The sequence below is a fragment of the Amblyraja radiata genome, chromosome 10 (assembly GCF_010909765.2).
Source record: "Amblyraja radiata isolate CabotCenter1 chromosome 10, sAmbRad1.1.pri, whole genome shotgun sequence".
NCBI lineage: Eukaryota > Metazoa > Chordata > Chondrichthyes > Rajiformes > Rajidae > Amblyraja > Amblyraja radiata.
The window spans coordinates 38,772,037-38,790,660 of NC_045965.1; the positions used below are offsets into that span (position 1 = coordinate 38,772,037).

At 41.1% G+C, this 18,624-nt stretch overlaps 1 protein-coding gene across 3 annotated transcripts in view; it reads left to right on the top strand.

The window, feature by feature from the left end:
- LOC116977805 overlaps positions 1-18,624 on the top strand; it is a 143,443-nt gene that overhangs the window by 17,118 nt on the left and 107,701 nt on the right. For all 3 annotated transcript variants that reach the window (XM_033028573.1, XM_033028574.1, XM_033028575.1), the window contains exons 2-5: positions 2,805-2,945; positions 6,970-7,066; positions 7,189-7,294; positions 14,528-14,624. In XM_033028573.1, the coding sequence (XP_032884464.1) occupies positions 2,805-2,945; positions 6,970-7,066; positions 7,189-7,294; positions 14,528-14,624 (441 nt within the window). The remainder of the gene's footprint in view (positions 1-2,804; positions 2,946-6,969; positions 7,067-7,188; positions 7,295-14,527; positions 14,625-18,624) is intronic.

The following is an 18,624-nucleotide window of genomic DNA, read 5'->3' on the forward strand; positions in this document are numbered from 1 at the left end:
ACTGCTCAGCTAACCTTGAGTTCCTCTTGGTTAGATGCAGACAGTTCTATCTGCCCAGAGAGTTCACCTCCACTGTTGTGACTGCAGCCTATATCCCTCCTGATGCTAATGCCAAGCTTGCAATGAAAGAGCTGCATACTGCCATTAGCAAACAACAGACGCACAACCCGGAGGCAGCCTTCATTGTTGCGGGTGACTTCAATCACTCCAACCTGAAGACTGTACTCCCCAAATTCCACCAACATGTCTCCTTTCCCACTAGAGTAGACAAGACACTGGACAAAGTCTACACTAACATGGCTGAAGCTTACAAAGCCATCCCCCTCCCCCACCTTGGTCAGTCTGATCACCTCATTGTTCCTGCTCCCTAAGTACTCCCCACTCATCAGACGGGTTAAACCAACTGTGAGGACAGTTAAAGTCTGGTCAGAGGAAGCGGACTCCACACTTCAGCAGTGTTTTGGAAACACTGACTGGAAGGCGTTTGCAGCCCAGGCCACCCTTGACTCCCACACGGACATTGATTCCTACACATCCTCTGTTCTGGACTTTATAAACTCCACCATCAATAGTGTCACCTCCCTCAAACGGGTGACCATATTCCCGAATCAGAAGCCATGGATTAACAGCGAGGTCAGGCTACTGCTGAAAGCACGGGACACCGCTTTCAGGTCAGGCGATGCTCGAGCCTACAGTTCATCCAGGGCTAACCTGAAGAGGGGCATCAAGAAGGCCAAGCACTGCCATAAGCTCAGGATTGAGGAGCACTTCAACAACAACTCCGACTCCCGACGCATGTGGCAAGGCATCCAGGCCATCACGGACTATAGACCCACCAACACCACCCCCACATCCAGCGACGCCTCCTTCCTTGAGGAGCTTAACCACTTCTATGGCCGCTTCGACAGGGACAATCTAGAGACAGCCATCAAGGCTGTGCTCCCTGCTGATCACCAACCCCTCACACTCACCCCCTACGACGTGTACGTGGCACTGAGTAGGACTAATGCACGTAAGGCTGCTGGCCCTGACGGCATCCCCGGGCGCGTCCTCAGGGCCTGTGCTGCGCAGCTGACAGACGTCTGGACTGACATCTTCAACCTGTCACTTGCCCAAGCAGTTGTCCCCACGTGCCTTAAAACCACCTCCATCGTGCCAGTGCCAAAACACTCCACTGCGGCAAGCCTCAACGACTTCCGCCCAGTTGCATTTACCCCCATCATCACCATGTATGACACCGTGCTTCGAGAGGCTGGTCCTGGCACACCTCAAAGGCTGCCTACCCCCCACACTGGATCCCTATCAGTTTGCCTACCGCAAGAATAGGAGTACGGAGGATGCCATCTCAACGGCACTTCACTCTGCCCTCTCCCACCTCGACAACAGAGACACTTACGTAAGAATGCTGTTCATCGATTACAGCTCAGCATTCAACACCATTATACCATCTAAACTGATCACCAAACTCGGTAACCTGGGCATCGACCCCTCACTCTGCAACTGGATACTGGACTTTCTAACCCACAGACCCCAGTCTGTTAGGTTAGACAAGCACACCTCTTCAACCCTCATCCTGAACACCGGCGTTCCACAGGGCTGTGTGCTGAGCCCCTCCTCTACTCCCTCTTAACCTACGACTGCACACCTGTACATGGTACTAACACCATCATCAAGTATGCAGATGATACAAAGGTGATTGGCCTCATCAGCAACAACGATGAGTCGGCCTATAGGGAGGAGGTCCAGCGCCTAGCAGCATGGTGCGCTGACAACAACCTGGCCCTTAACTCCAAGAAGACCAAGGAGCTCGTTGTAGACTTCAGGAAGTCTAGGGGCGGCACGCACACACCCATCCACATCAACGGGACGGAGGTGGAACGTGTTTCCAGCTTCAGGTTCCTGGGGGTCAACATCTCCGATTACCTCTCTTGGACCCACAATACCTCAACTCTGATCAAGAAGGCTCACCAGCGTCTCTTCTTCCTGAGGAGACTGAAGAAGGTCCATCTGTCTCCCCCCCTCCCCCCGGACACTCCTCCCACAGGTTAAACACTATGTCTGTATACATGTAAAAATATTTATTTATTGAAATCATATTCTATGTCGCTCTTCCAGGGAGATGCTAACTGCATTTCGTTGTCTCTGTACTGTACACTGACAATGACAATTAAAGTTGAATCTGAATCTGAATCTGAAGTTTGAATTCAAAGCTGCAGATGACAAATTTTAAATTGATTTTTTTTTCTCGATTATTCGCCCAGGCCTCTCTGGATAACCTATCTGGTGAATTAACCATTGTATCAGCACCTGAGATAATGCTGCACAAATACATGTCTTCCAAAATCATCCTTGTATTATTAAATGCCATTTCTCATTAATTGTTTTTAAAGTATTGCTTTGTGCACTCTTACTATATTCCTTGATTATTTGGTTTCACTGAATGGTGGTGAACACCAGGTGTTCATTGTCATTTTCATAAATAATCATTATTATCTTGCTGTGTATTTTGGGCTCTAAATAATTTAATAATCAAAACTGAAAATTACAAGAATGCCTTAATCCAGGCTAGTGATTTACAACGTCCATGGAAAATTTTGCAATGGAATCTTAAATGTGACCTTAAAGATGTTGGTAACCATTACAGAATTCTGCAATCAAAATGTTTTAATACATTTAAATAATTAGTTCTGATATTATGTATCTGAAGTGAGATAGTATCTGATTATATAAAAGTATGACATGTGCCATGAGAGATTAAATGTGTGTGTGATCATATTCTAAGATTTTGTTTACTTTTATGTTAGTGATTAGGGGCAAACTTGGTTGTGACATCATACCTTGTGTGAACCATGGCAGATGTACATTCTATCGAATTGGTAATCTTGGATTCCTGTGTATTTGCCCTCCTGGATTTGATGGCGAATTTTGTCAATATCGTGCAATAGGTAAGAATTTTAAATGAGTTGAATATCCTTTGTGATATCTGAAATGCTTTAATATTGATCTCTCTAATGTGAAAACCGTGATTGGTTGAATACTGCTTGAAATTTTTTTTTGTCTTTGTTTATTTAATTCCTGTTTTTAAAAATTCTTTGAGATTTTGAATAGATAGAAAATTATTTTAAACAAATTAGATCGGCAGAAATTGAGGAGTTTGAAAGATAAATCCACCTGAAAAATGAGTTCACAAAAACTTAGGAAGCATGAGTGGGAAATTCAGCTCCTCGTGTGTGCTCCTCAATTCAATAATATCATGCTGATCCTTTTGGATACCAACCCATATCTCTTTTAATAACGCCTTACCATCCAGAATTTTTAGACCTATAAGTAGGCTCCTAGCTGCCCTTCAAAAATAATTCAAAAATAAATTACTTTGTCCCATGATGTTAAGCCACAATTCCAATTTTAATTTATCCAAAGCAAGAAAACACATGTGCTTTACTTGCCAGGTAGACTAAAGTAAGTGTTTGAAGTTTTCCTGTATAAGATCATGTGAAACACAAGTTTTGGGGATCTCATCAAGAAAATTTGGGTTTCCCACTTTTCCTTCTCATATTATTCAAGATGTGGTGACAGTGAACGCAGGAAAACAATAGTGCTGGAGAGCCGGTTGGGGTCTTGCCTCCCATGGGCTCTCTGGATGCCTCCCTCTGGATGCTCTGAGGTCGGCTGTGGGAGGCACCCCAGCTGAGTGGCATTGAATGGGCTGAACCCCTCATTATAACTCAAGCTTTGTTTTTTCTTTAATATCTGATGTCCAAAAACAAAATCTGTCAGGCAATGGAGGAAGAGAAAAAACAGACTGTCATTCCTTCATACCTTAAATGCCACCAACTCTGATGCCCTCAATAGTAAGGAATTTGAAGGAGCTTGGTCAAATTTGGCACAAAGCTTTTGTGATGCAAGCTGCAAGATCTTGCTTATCATCTCCAACTCCAGTAAGCTGGCAGGTCTGATATCGAATGATTGTTCCATATTAATTTTCATAATTACCCATTTTGCATCCTACTAGCAGATTATGGGTATGCATCAGAGGCCTGATTATCATCCTGTTGTTACCAACTGGCATTATAAATGAACAGACACAATAACCCTAGGTGTCTCCCAGTTTCTAATCAATATTTCCACAAGGTATTTGGCATTAAACAGAGGCAATATAGTTTTAGATTGTGGAACATCAGATTTATAAATATAATTTTTAAGTTGATGTTTTAAGTTGATAAGTCGAAATGTAATACAAATTATCTACTCAGCTAAGCAACACACCGGAAAAAGAAGTTTGTAGAGCTGCCTCGCATCTCCAGTGTCCCAGATTTGATCCAATTTCCTCTCTCACCCAAAGACAAAGGACAAAGGACATTTATTGTCACATACACCAATTGGTGCAGTGAAATTTGAGTTACCATGCAGCACACAAATAAGATAAACACGATACTTTAGAATTGAACATAAAATACAAACCCCCCCCGCACACAGTGGAATCAGCGTTTCCCACTGTGAGGGAAGGTACCAAAGTTCAGTCCTCTTCCTCTGTCCACCTGTGTTCGGGGCCTAATAAGGCCTCCACAGTCGCCGTAACGATGGCTCAAAGTTTCAGGCCCTCGAACGGAGTGTTCAGCGGCTCGGAGCCTCCGAATGTAGACGTGAGGTGATTGGGACTTTGGCCTCTAAGTTGCTTCTCGTGTGTAGGTGAGTGGTAAAATCTGTGGGAGTTAATGGGAATGTGGAGAGAGTAATATAGGATCAGTGCGGGATTACTGTGGAACAGTGGTTAATAGTCAATGCAGACTTGATGAGCCAAAGGGCCTGCTACTGTGCACTTTGACTTTGATGGTATTTCCATGATGAAGAGCTTGTTATTTTAGTATAAACCTTTAACAATGTTGATCATGCCCACTTAAATGTAAGGTAAATTGAAATGGGGAGTTAAAGGTGTAGTTCTGAAATGTCGACAAAGCGGTTGCATACAACCCAAGAACTGGATTCTAATTGTGAACAGGTGTTAGTTGAATATTTCATCTTTTCAGTCCGCAGAAAAAAATAAGGTGGTGCTTTTAATTGATGAGTATACAGTAACGGAAGGATATTGAGAAACATGAAGGAATGGACTTGAGAGTTGTGTGTCATGTATATTGCATGTGAACTGAAACAATGACATTCTCACATTTAGCTTCACAGGCTCATTAAATGCAACCACAAAAAAAAAATCAACAATAAATCATCAGTTATTCTCAGTTCAGTTTAGTTTATTGTCATGTGTACGTAGACCATTTTATGCAAAAAACAAAATACGTGGACCCACCAGAGTAGTACAAAGTCTGCAGGGGTTTGGTGCTGACCTAGGATTGTGCAAGGTTAATCGAGAACCTTTAGATTTTAGAGATACAGTTTTAGAAATGGTCCCTTTGGCTCATCAAGCCCGTGCAGACCAGCGATCACCCCGTATATTAGCAGTATCCTACACACCAGAGACAATTTAAAATATTATACCAAAGGCAATTACCTAAAAACCTGCATGTCTTCGGAGTGTGGGAGGAAACCAGAGCACCCAGAGAAAGCCCGTGCGGTAACAGGGCGAACGTACAAACTCCGTACAGCCAGCCCCCTTAGTCAGGATCGATCTTGGGTCCCTTGCTCTGTAACGCAGCAACTCTACTGCTACGCAACTATGCCGCCTGTCAACCTGTGGCAACCTGATGGTTGATGGGAGGAAGCTGTTCTTGAACCTGGAAGTAATGGTTCTCGGATCTCGTACCACCTTCCCGATGATAGCAGCAAGAAGAGAGCATGACAAGGTGGTATGTGTCTTAAGACACTATTTCTTGTGACCATCCCTACGATGGTGGGGAGGTCAGTACCCCTGATGATCCTGGCAATGTCCATCACTTTCTGTAGCCTCCTATGATCCTGAACATTTAAATTTACAAACCAGGCCATGTTACAACCAGTCAGTAGGCTCCCCATCATATTCTCCTAGACGTTCCATCGAGTATTTGATGACATGATGAATCTCCACAAAGCACGGAAGTAGAGGCTCTCTTTGTGATTCCATCAATATACTATGCCCAGGAATGCTCTTCTGAGATCTGTACGGCCAGGAACTTGAAGCTATTAGCCTCACTGCAACCCCACCAATTAAGGTGCATAGTCCCTATGCTTTTCCATCCTGACATGGTCAGGCAGCTTCTTGGTCTTGCTAAATTGAGAAGAATGGTGTTATGGCAGCATAAATCTAGATTATTGATTTCCCTCCTGTATTCTGACTTCTACCCATTATTTATCCATCGATGGTGGTTCCGTCAGTGAATTTAAATATGGAGTTGAAACTGTGTTGAACTACGCAGTCACGGGTATATAAAGAGTAGAGCGGCAGCCTGTGACCTGATGGTCGGTGAGGAGGAATTGTTGTTGCCAGTCGGAACTGATTTATGTCCACCCAAAGAGAGAGTGGAGGAGACTGGGTCCAGGTCATGACTGAGGCAGGACTTAATTTGCTTCATACCAACTTATTAAAGTACTTCATCCCGTGAGTGACACGATTCAGTAATCGTTGAGGAATGGCACCTTGCTCTTCTTTGGCACCAGTATTATGGATGTCCTTTAAAGCAGTTGGGGTCCTCGGACCATAGTAGTGAAATGTTGAAAATGTCCATGAAAACTCCATCCAATTGGTCCGTGCAGTTTTTTGAGAATATGAGGACTAGGTTGGGTAGCTTTTTTGACTGGCTTGTTTTGACCACATGATTTAATGAATGGACTTGTTATTTCTGTGGTTCAATTAATGCAAAATTTTATTGTGAATATGCAACGGAGGTTCATGTACTTTTGCAGGGACTTTATTGATTTTTTTTCTCCACAATTTTGCACAGGAGATTGAATAGATTAGAATCAAAAAGGAATTATGTATGACATGCAATTTTATGGTCTTTTCATATTGATGCCACCTTACATTTTTGTCTTTCCATGCAGAACCATTTACCGTAATTTCACTTCTTGGAATTATTGCTATACCGGTACTCATCTTTGCTTTATGCTTTGCCATTTGCTGCATTTGCAACAGAGAAAGGTATGAGATAATTCCCAGTTATGTAAAATCACTTTCTGCCACAATATAAGAAATCACTGGAAATATAAATAAGGAATTAATAATATTTTGTAATTCTCCCAATCTCCTTGCCAATCTTTTAGACTGCATCATCAAGCCCTTAAAAATGGCTCTGAGATTTGTTTAAATCCATTTCAAGTTCCTTGTGACCCAAATTCTCTACGCTCTCCATTGACTGACAGTTATCAGGTAGTGACTCTGCGAAATATTTGCTTAAATATAGTTTAATGAATTTGTTTTAGTAGTTTTAATTACTTTTTAAATTTCCAAGTTAAAAAAAAAATTAAAGTTATCTTTTTTAATTGATATTGATTGTGGTCATTTGTATTGATTGACCTTGGAAATAGAAAATATAGTTAATTTCTTTGAGATCTAAGGCTAATGAGCTGATGCCTTGCCATTTCAAATGGTTTTCAGTAACAATTTTGAGTGTGGGCCAATGGAAATGTATAAATTTGTTTTTAATGTTTGTAGTTTCATTAGCTATGATGCCAACTTTGACTATCTGATAACTACTTTAATTGAATTTATTTAGCTCTGGAGAAATTGAAGCCAAAGTTAATTTTGTATTTTTAAATACAGAAGTGATCTAGTATTTAATCTTGAGGCACCACATTCATAGAAACATAGAAAATAGGTGCAGGAGTAGGCCATTCGGCCCTTCGAGCCTGCACCGCCATTCAATATGATCATGGCTGATCATCCAACTCAGTATCCAGTACCTGCCTTCTCTCCATACCCCCTGATCCCTTTAGCCACAAGGGCCACATCTAACTCCATCTTAAATATAGCCAATGAACTTGCCTCAATTACCTTCTGTGGCAAAGAATTCCAGAGATTCACCACAAAAATGTTTTTCTCATCTCAGTCCTAAAAGATTTCTCCCTTATCCTTAAACTGTGACCCCTTGTACTGGACATCCCCAACATCGGGAACAATCTTCCTGCATCTAGCCTGTCCAACCCCTTAAGAATTTTGTAAGTTTTTATAAGATCCCTCCTCAATCTTCTAAATTCTAGCGAGTACAAGCCGAGTCTATCCAGTCTTTCTTCATATGAAAGTCCTGACATCCCAGGAATCAGTCTGGTGAACCTTCTCTGTACTCCCTCTAAGGCAAGAATGTCTTTCCGCAGATTAGGAAAACATCTACCTTGTGTGGAGTTTCTATAAAAATCTCTCCTGATTTGGCACGGTCTTAGCATCTGCATTTCAGTTTCAGTTGATGTTAAGAAATGGGACATAGTTGGCTCCAAATAACTCTATATCCTTATCTGCATCATCGACCTGTGTACACTTTTCCAACCAAAAATACCTTCCATTTAAGCTATGTGTAGGAAGGAACTGCAGATGCTGTTATAGCTGTTATATGTACCAAAGATAGACACAAAATGGTGGAGTAACTCAACAGGTCAGGCAGCATCTCTGGAGAAAAAAAAAAAAATAGGTGACCTGTCGGGTCGAGATCCTTCTTCAGACCGTTCTTCAGATCTATTTAAGCTATCTCTCTTTCAGAGAAAGACACAAAATGCTCATGTGACAACGGGTCAGGCAGCATTTCTCTTTCAGGTTCAGTTTATCCAAATATCCCTTAATATCGGTTAGAAGTTGGGTAACTGATAACAGTATAACACAATTTAAATTATTCCACAATCCCTATTTAAATTGTTACCTAGGCTTGGGGACTTGTCGATTCTGACCTCCAGCTCGCCAAATCCAATATCATCAGGAATTTAAACATAGCCAATGTGGTTTTATGAAAGGAAATTATGTTTGACCAATATGGTGGAGCTTTTTTAAGAAGTCCCGTTGTTGACATTTTCTGTGCTTCACAATCCCATTTCATCCCCTCACTTCTTTCTTACCATGTCAATATATTACTTGAACCCAATACACTTTTATGTTAAGCAGTGATCTTTCATAAGGCTTCTTATGAGGAGGAGGGGGTAGAGCATAGAAAGGAGAACCGATGCATGTATTGTGCTTGGATTTACAAATGTGGTTTCATAAGGAGCCATGTGAAAGATTATGCAGGACATAAAAGTGCATCTGGTTCGGGTAACATATTGACATGGATAGGGGAGTGGCCAGGGGATGGAAAGGGAACAGGAAACGCTAAAAGTCCGCATCCAGATACAGCAGTTGGAAAGGCTAATGGAATAAGTCTTTTCTGCAAACGATATGGAGTATAAGTGCAGGAAAGTTTAATATATCTCTGCAGGCCACAGGTGAGACCAGTGTTGGAGCACTTTTGCTTTCTGTATTTGGGGAAGAATGTGTTTGCATTGGAAACAATCAGGGAAGGGTCATTAAGTTGATTTATGGGATAAAGGAATGTTAAACAGGCTGGACCTATTCTCATTTGGATGTAGAAGAATGAGAAGTAGTCTTATTGAAATACATAAGCTTCCTGGCTAGGAAATCTGGTGGTGGATACATGGAATGAGCTGCCAGAGGACATAGTTGAGGAATGAACTATTAACAGTGTTTAAAAGGCATTTGGACAGGCACATGGATAGGAAATGTTTAGAGGGATATGGGGTAAACGTGGGCAGGTGGGACCAGTGTAGATGGGGCATCTTGGACGTTATGGACAAGTTGGGTCGAAGGACATGTTTCCCTGCTGTATGACTCTATCTAGACTCCATCTAGAACAATGGGGCTTGCGTTCAGATTAAGGGGTTGTCCATTTCAGCTGGAAATGAGGAGGATTTTTTCTCTCAAACTGTCATCAATCTTTGGAATTCTCTACCGAAAAGGTTGTGGAGGTGGAGTTACATTCCAGGTGGAAATTGACTGACTCCCTTGAAATTTAAATATGTAACGGTATGTGGAGAACATGGAAAGGTTTAGTCGAAGCCATGATCGGATCAGGTAAGATCTTGTTGAATGGAAGAGCAGGCCTGAGGGATCAACGGACCTAAGTTGTGTCTATGCTCCCATGTTGTCTTAATTTAGAAATTTCTTCCACTCCTTTGCCCAATTGCTTCCATTGATTGCCATCCATATCCTAACTCATCTAACTCGCCTCCTTTGCTTCCTTTTGTCCTGCCTTTCCACCTTTCTACAGCTAACTTATATGCTTCATGCCCATCTCTCAGATTCCTTCATCTTTTTATCCCCTTTCCCCATGTTCAGACATGTTCTCAGAGCCGCCTTCTCTGATCGCATTTCAGTAACGTACCTCGAGTCTAATACCGGTCGATATCGACTCACTCCACGAACCGGGAAGATTCTTATGGTGACCAAACTCCTTCGCAAATACAACTTATTGAGCTGACTTAAATTCAATTAACTTAATACAATACTTGAAAAGCTTCCGAAAAAAAATAGTTCAGAGTATTTCTCCCTGAAGCCAATATTTCCCCTCTGTGTTATAAGATCATGTGATAGGAGGCCTGTTGGCCCACCAAGTCTACTTCGCCATTCAATCATGGCTGATCAATTTCCCCCTCCTAACTCCATCCTTTTGCCTTCTCCCCATAACCACTGACACTGTCGATAGAGATAGTTTGGATATTTAAGATTTTGTGTGCATTTGCAATGTTTCTATTGCAAGTGGCAGAATTTCTGCACATTGATTTTATACTTACAGGATTGTATGTTCTCATTAATCTTGCACTTCATTGGATTGGTTCTTAGATTATTTTTGTTAGAATCAAGATGTGCTTAAACATAGCATTTATTTTCTGTTTTGTCATGATTTACAATAAAGGAATCCAAAATAGTTTTGTGTATGGTTCAGTAGGGTGAATGTGCCATGTGGAAAAAAAGTTGACTGCAGTCTCACCTGAGTTGGGAGGTTGATCAAGTCACATTCCAAGACTTGGGCAAGAGACATCATGATGAATATTGTTTCCAAAGGCAAAAAATGTTTTATTTTGTTAATCACCAGAAGGCGATCATGGAAAACTGATCAAAAGTTTCAAATGCTTGGAATTCTTACTCTGGTTCATATGTCACATGAAATAGCACATGTATTTGTTGAACTCCACTTTGGAAATTATACCTCTTCATTGATCCCTATGCTGTTGATGGGCAGTATAGACTCAATTGTTGGGGTTTACCATTTTAGTCTGCTTGTTAAATTCTGAGTATTTCCTGTGGGTATTTTTTGTGTACTTCAATATTCAGTTTTTAACTTGTTTCCTCTCTAATCCTGGAACACTTTTTCAGTGGTAATAATGTATACTTGTTCCTTGGAACGATTATACCCAAAGCTAAACTGTTTCAGTCCAGTCATGATATTAGCATTTATTTAACAATATAGATGTTAGTTGGTTGTGTTCTGTTGGGTCCAGTCTCACAGGATAGCAGAGTGGACAGTTTTTTACAGTCCTAACAGACATCTAGAAGTCCTATGTAAAAGTGTGATTAATGGGTTGTGAGGATCCATGAAAATATTAAGAAAATGTAAGCAAGGAAATTGATGACTATTTAATTCAAGGGTTAAATCTCAATGATTGATTCATCATAGATTCTAAATCAGGAATTGCTTTCGAATGCCATCGGTTGCAATTAAGAATATGTGAAAAAAAACATAACTATTAGACCAGCATAAAATAAAATCCACAATAACATTCTAGCTTCACTGAGCAGCAGCCATAAATCAGGAAGTTGGCCCACTTCACTAGGACCCAAAGTCTCAGAGATGTAATAAATTTGCAAGTGACCATAGTGAAATAAGAAACAATAAGTCCCCTCTAGAACTCTTCAATAGCATTTAGTGTCTCAATAGCTGGCAGAAGAGCTGACTATTGCAATAGTAATAGGAGCTAAGGTTCGGATAGGGAGTCTGTCCCTTCCTTCTCAGTTGTTTCTTTAGCACATGTTAAATGTATGTTTTTCGTGTTCTTTAACTTGTTTTATGGGGGGGGTTAGGGAAACTTTTTTTAATCTCTTACCCCGATGGAGATGCGATTTTCCCCCCGTATCTTATCTCTGTCCGCACTGCGGCTGAACATCGAAAAACTGGAGGCCTTTGCTGGAGACGGACTTCGGGAGCTCCAACCGCAGGAGCCTGCGGGACTTTAATATCGTGGAGCTCGCGATCTTTGGAAGTGGTAAATGAAAGGCGATGCTGCGACAACAATGGTTTATCTGCAATGAGACAAATTTGGTTAAACATGAATAGACTGCACTATCAATGTGGTCCCCTCTCACTGGAAAGGAATAGGAGGGATTTGTGTCTTGGAAATGAAATGTAACTTATTTTCGCACTGTGGAGTAGCAGGAGAAACTGGGATTGTTGGGTGACCTGTGGATCAATACTTGCAAAATAAGTTCTTGTGTCTGTACTTGGAGGGTAAAGGAAAGCCGTAAGTCTCACCAGAATTGTTTAACTCTCTTGACACACAGTAAACCTGAGTGCAGGCAGTGGGTTTGAATAAAACTAAATATACCTTTCACCAATGTCAGTAGTGTGGATCTAATTCTATCTCAGCACAGCACTGTTAATTATATAGCTAGTATCATTAATGGTGATTGAGAAAGATCTAACTTTTCTTTGCAAAAAAATCCAGTTCACCATTCTTTCAGGGAAGGAACTCTACTGTTTTCACTTGGGTGGACTCTTTACTCTCTGCAAATTCTTGCTGCCCTAAAATAGCCTATTGAGGGCTATACCACTTGTCTTCCTTGTGATTCTAACAATCGTAGACAGCAACATCATTATATTTAATAGCAATTCATTGAGATGCAGGAACTGCAGATGTTGGTTTACTACAAAAGACACAAAATGCTGGAGTAACTCAGGAGGAGAACTTCAAAGTAGACATAATGAGGACATTTTGCAATTTATTGAGATCTCGTACCTCCATTGCTGAAAAGAACAAAGTGAAATACTGTTGGCTATCAGCTCCTTCCTTACGCCTTCCTTACTCAGACTTCGATCATAGGATTCATCACTGGGTTGGTATTGTGAAAGTCTAATCCAAATACCATCATGGATAGATCATCGCAAAAAGATTCAAAGAGAAAGCTCACCAACTCATTACCTCAGGATCTAAGGATTGCAATAATTGTTGCTGGCATCAAATAAATGAACTGCTGCTTTCATCCTCTGGCTTCTTTACGATGTTACATGATCATGGAATGATTCCTTGAATGATCATGGAATGATTCGTTGAATGATCAAACCTTGGAAATCGCCTGCACTGAGGGATGGAACAAAGAATTGCACTGCACATTACAGTACATATTCCTAGTTGTGGATGGTTGATTGCTAGATTTCCTCATCCCTTTCTCCTGAAATAGCCAAAATAACTCCAGTTTTACCCTTTGAAAGGGGTAAGGCTTTGAAATACAAAGTGTAATAGAAAGCTTCCTAAACATGTTCCAGAAGGATTAAAAACAGAAAATGCTGGAAATGCTCAGCAAGTTAGGCTGCATTTGTGGAAACACAAATTGTTAACCTACTATATCTGTTTCAGAACTGGCCATTTCTGCTAAAGTTGTTTGCTCATAATATTGGTTTAGTTATTTCCTTCCATTAGCACAGCCGAATCTATTGGGCACAGCCTGATCAACTGGACATATCCCATAATCCTGCAACCATTTTGCAATATTTATATTCCCTTGTTTCTCATTCTTTAGCTGCTCATTCAATACTTTCTCATTTTATAACCTCAATTTTTCTCCTTGTACCTCCTACTGCCCCGTTAACCCATTGACCAGATGAGCAATGTCACTTATCTCCATAGCAACCCTGCTGCACTTTATCAAAGGTACTCTCAATCCTCTCCCATTCTCTGCAATTAAAGCTAACACATTTTCTCTCCAGTTCAAATGAAGTCTTTGATCTGAAACATTAACTGTGTTTCAATTTCCACAGGCACTCCAAAACTGCTTTGCATTTAAAATTGTAAACACTTCATAATGTTGAATTCTATCGTGAGTTGTGTTCTTTATTTTTATTGTATGGCTGTATGGTTATCTCATTTCACTGTGCCATTTGGCACATGTGACAAATAAATGTATCTTGTATCTTGTATCTATAATTTTTATTTGAGATTTCGAGCACCTGCAGCTTTTCTTCCATTTCTATTTCCTGGCTTGGAATACATTTGTGTTAGCCAGCAGCTTGGTATGTTGTTGAAATACAGAGAGACGAATACATGAACATTTTGTATACATTTGAAGTAGGCACTACTGCTCCAATGGAAGTCCTTTGGACATTTCTGAATCACAAATTTTAACAGAAGTAGATGGAAAGTGCTGTCATAATGTTTTGAACATTTGTATAATTTAATTAATGAAAATCAAGCTAGACATTAATCTATCAATTTGGTAGATTAGCACAAATTAAGTCTGCATTTATATAGAATTGTATTCAATTATATGAATTATATACTAAGGTAACCTTTAAGTTGTTCCAGTTAAGTTGCCAAATCTCACTCATTTAATGATGGAAAATGTGTTTTATAGGAAAGATGTGAGAAAGACTATGGTGAACCTGAAAACTCGGACTTTGTTCTGTTTTCTCCAGTAAATGACCCCGGTGAACACTATCCTGAATTGAATGGTATGTCACCACATTCCAGGTGCTTTATGTTCTATTCATATGGGTTTTATCTCATAATTAGATTTACTGTTATTTGCTGTTTGTTTTCGTTTCAACTCTTTGTGTTGGTCAGTATTGTACAGCATTGCAAGGATTTCTGTAGATTGTTCTTTCCTGTTCAAAAAATACATCAAATTATTTTAAATTGTAAATTATTTGATAATTGATTTTAATAAATGTTCCACTTTCCAAAATTATCTCACACCGTAAAATAAGATGTTTCCCCATGAAATTGGTGTTTGCTGTGCAGAATACGCATTGAATATATCAATGTTTCTTTATTTTCAGCCAAGTATCCATTGACTTAATCTGAGTACTTTCAGAACGATTGATTTCTTCATAATTGCTGATGTTGAACGATAAGAAAGCTGAGATGTGGTATCTTGGCAAATTCTTAATTTCCCTCTTTTAAATTATCATCAAGGAATATTCAGGTTTTTTTTGTCTCGGAGCAAAGGTTGGGAGAAGAATGATGTCCAAATTGAATTATTGAATGGTCTTGAGGAAACTAATTTATGTCAAAAATTTTAATTTACTAATCTTGATTAATTTATCCTCTAGTTGCTGTGTACAGCTACAATCATCTCCGACACAATTGATTAGTTAAAATCCACAGTCTATGAGGTTTAACATGAATATTTAATAACTATGCTTAAAAATAAATTGTTATAAACAAGTGATTGAATGTTAAACCATGAAAAAAAATAGAAAAGGCCAGGAATTCTCAGCAGGTCAGATAACAATTTTAAGCGAGAATGTCCCACCATGTACAACATTACATATGCTGCCTTTCTTCCCTATTATCTCAGGATGCACAATTATGTGACACAAAGCCATACCTTTTAATAAGATTGTGTAGCCAGAATTGCAGTTCTAATCTCTGGCACTGTATTTTAAAGCGTACTGATAGCTATTTCCTCTACATTTAAGTAAAAATGTTTGTAGATGAATCCAGGTCAGTGAATGAGTCGTCTCCAAATAAGCTCAAAGCCATTCCAATATCTACTGGGCATAAATTAAGAGCATGCTGGAATACTCGTCAATTGCCAGCTACAAAATGCACTGTAATTACTTGTCTCAGCCATTTGGACAACACCGACCAAACATGTGACCTTTGCACCAGGAATAATGACAATAGTAGGTAAATGGGAATACTACGTTTCTCCCTAAAGGGCCTGTCCCACTTGGGCGACTTTCTCGGCGACAGCCTGAAAAGAGGTTGTCGCGTCGTGGTCGTGACGCGTGGTGACGCATGTAGTGATGCGCAGGTGACGCTCGGTGTCTCCCTGTCGCCCCTGGATTTTGGAATGTTCAAAATCCTGGGGCGACATCTGGGTGTCTCATGCCGTGCGCCCTGCCACACGCTGACGTATGCTGTCCTGCGGGTGACACCCGGTTAGGGTTGGGGGGCATCGGGGAAAGTGCTGGGGGGGGGGGCTGGAGAATGGGAGAAGGAAGGGAGAGGGAGGGAGAGGGGGAGAAGGGGGTGGGAGGGGGGAGAGGGAGAAGGGGGGAAGGGAAGAAGGGGGGGGGGAGAGGAGAGAAGAAGGGAGAAGGGTGGGGCGCGGTGGAGGGGAGAGGGGGTGAGTTCAGTCTACACTCACTGAATCCATCCCTGTGGAAAAGTTAGATAAGGTGATTGGATCTGGAAGCGGACCAATACATCTGTAAATAAAACTGAATGACTGACATCTTTTCTTTTGCACAATTGATATTATTGTATTAATTTAAATATATTAATGTTTAAAATCCATGCGTTGAAGGAAGAATATTTTCCAGCCCATCTGTAGTCCCTGACCGTAACCCTAACCGTAAACCTAGCCCTAACCATAACACTGACCCTAACCGGGCGTCACCCACAGGACAGCATACGTCAGCGTGTCTGTCGTACAACTTGACGGTTTTACGGGCGTCAGTCACTGACGCTTGCAGTCGCCGAAAAAAATCACAAAGTGGGACAGGCCCTTAATTAACATTCTTGAGACTTGGTATTATATTGTTAATTCTTTGTTGTCGCTGGTCTAAATCCTGGAATCCCACCCAGCAATGGTGTCAGTACACCACACAGAAGGATTACATAAAGGTGGCTTATTTCTACTTTCTTAAGGGCAATTAGCGTTGAGTAATAATTGCTGGCTTTGGTTCCTCTTTCCCCTTTATTGTGAATATATCAAATCCTCTCTAAACGTCTCCTCCTTTATGTAGCTTATGTTTGTATACTCCTGGTCCTTTTTCGTCCAATTAAAAAGTTTTACTTTCAATTTGCCTTCCCTTTTCCAATACCAAACTAAGTATTATGATGCAGTGAATGTGATTTCCCAAGTGTTCTACTGACACATAGCCTCACCACCAGCAACCTGGGTACAATCTTGACCTCTATGCTATCTATGTGAAGTTTTCACGTCCTCTCCAAGACCACATGGGTTTTGCACAGGTATTTTACTTTCCTTCCCTATCCCAAATATACACTAGGAGGCTAATTGGTTACTACAGGTTGTTCTTAGCATAGGTTAATGGCAGAAAGAATAAATGGGAAATCGATAGGCATGTTTGGGTGAGAACAAGTTGCAGGGAAATAAGAAGGGAGATTGGGAATAATGGGATTGATTCTTTGGACACCAGCATCGCCTCCCTGTGAGCCATTTATCAGTTTATGCATGTAAATACGAGATTCTTTAATGTGTCTTTCTCTTATGATGGTTATAATTTCTAATTCCCACTCTCCCATCTTCTGTGAAGACTGATCCAAAGTACTAATTTAGAACTATATACATCATCTGTTTCTACATCGAGAAGTTGCGTATTGCTGAATGATGTGTTACTGAGTTTTTGGTACTATGAAGCTGCAGGGCACCCTCGCTACTGAGCTTACAGTTGCCTGCCGCTTCACCATCCCACTCTAACTCTGAACTAGATATTGGAAACATTTAGCTGGCAGGCTAAGTTGGGGATTTTAACTTTCCCAATATTGATTGGGACTGTAATGATTTAGACCGGGCATAATTTATCAAATTTGTTCAGGAAAGTTTCCTCAGGCAATATGTGGAGAGCCATGCATGGGAGAGAGCACCGCTTGATATTGTCTTAGAAAAATGGGAGGGGCATATGGATGACATGTTTGTGGATGAACCTTTTGGGACCAGCGACCACTGTTCTATTATGTTAAAAATAGTTATGGATAGAGACGAGGCAGGTTCACTAGGCAAAATTCTAAATTGGGGCTAGGCAGACTTTGAATGTAATAGACAGGAACTTGCTCAAGTTAATTGATCAGGTTGGTTGAAGGAAAAAGAATATCCAGAAAGTGGATTGTTTTTAAAAGTGGGCTGACAAGAGTCCAGGACGTGCATACGAGTAAGAAGGAACTGCAGATGCTGGTTTAAACCGAAGTTAGACATAAAAAGCTGGAGTAACTCAGCGGGGCAGGCAGCATCTCCGGAGAGATGGAAAGTTTCGGGTCGAGACCCTTCAGACTGGTTAGGGATAAGGGAAACGAGAGATATAGACAGTCCCATACTCCAAATTCCTCCGTCACTGCTCGTGTGCGCCCAAGATGAGGTGTTCTATAGTAGAACATCCGAGATGTCCTCATTCTTTTGGGAATGGTGGTTCCCCTCTCCCATCATAGATGTGGCCCTCGGTACCTCGCAGCTCTGACCTTGCTCCCCCTCGTTGCAACAGAGATGGAGTTCCCCTAGACTTTGCCTTCCACCCCATTAACCATCGCATACAACTCATAATCCTCTGAAATATCCGCCACCTCCAATGGGATCCCACCACTAGCCAAATTTTCCCATCTCCACCGCTTTCCGCCTTCCGTAGACACCGTCTCCTCCGCAACTCCCTGGTTAACTCATCCCTTCCCATTCGAAACCACCCCCTCCCCAGGTACCTTTCCCTGCAACCGCAGAAGATGCAACACCTGTCGCTATATCTCCTTCCTCGACTCGGTCCAGGGACC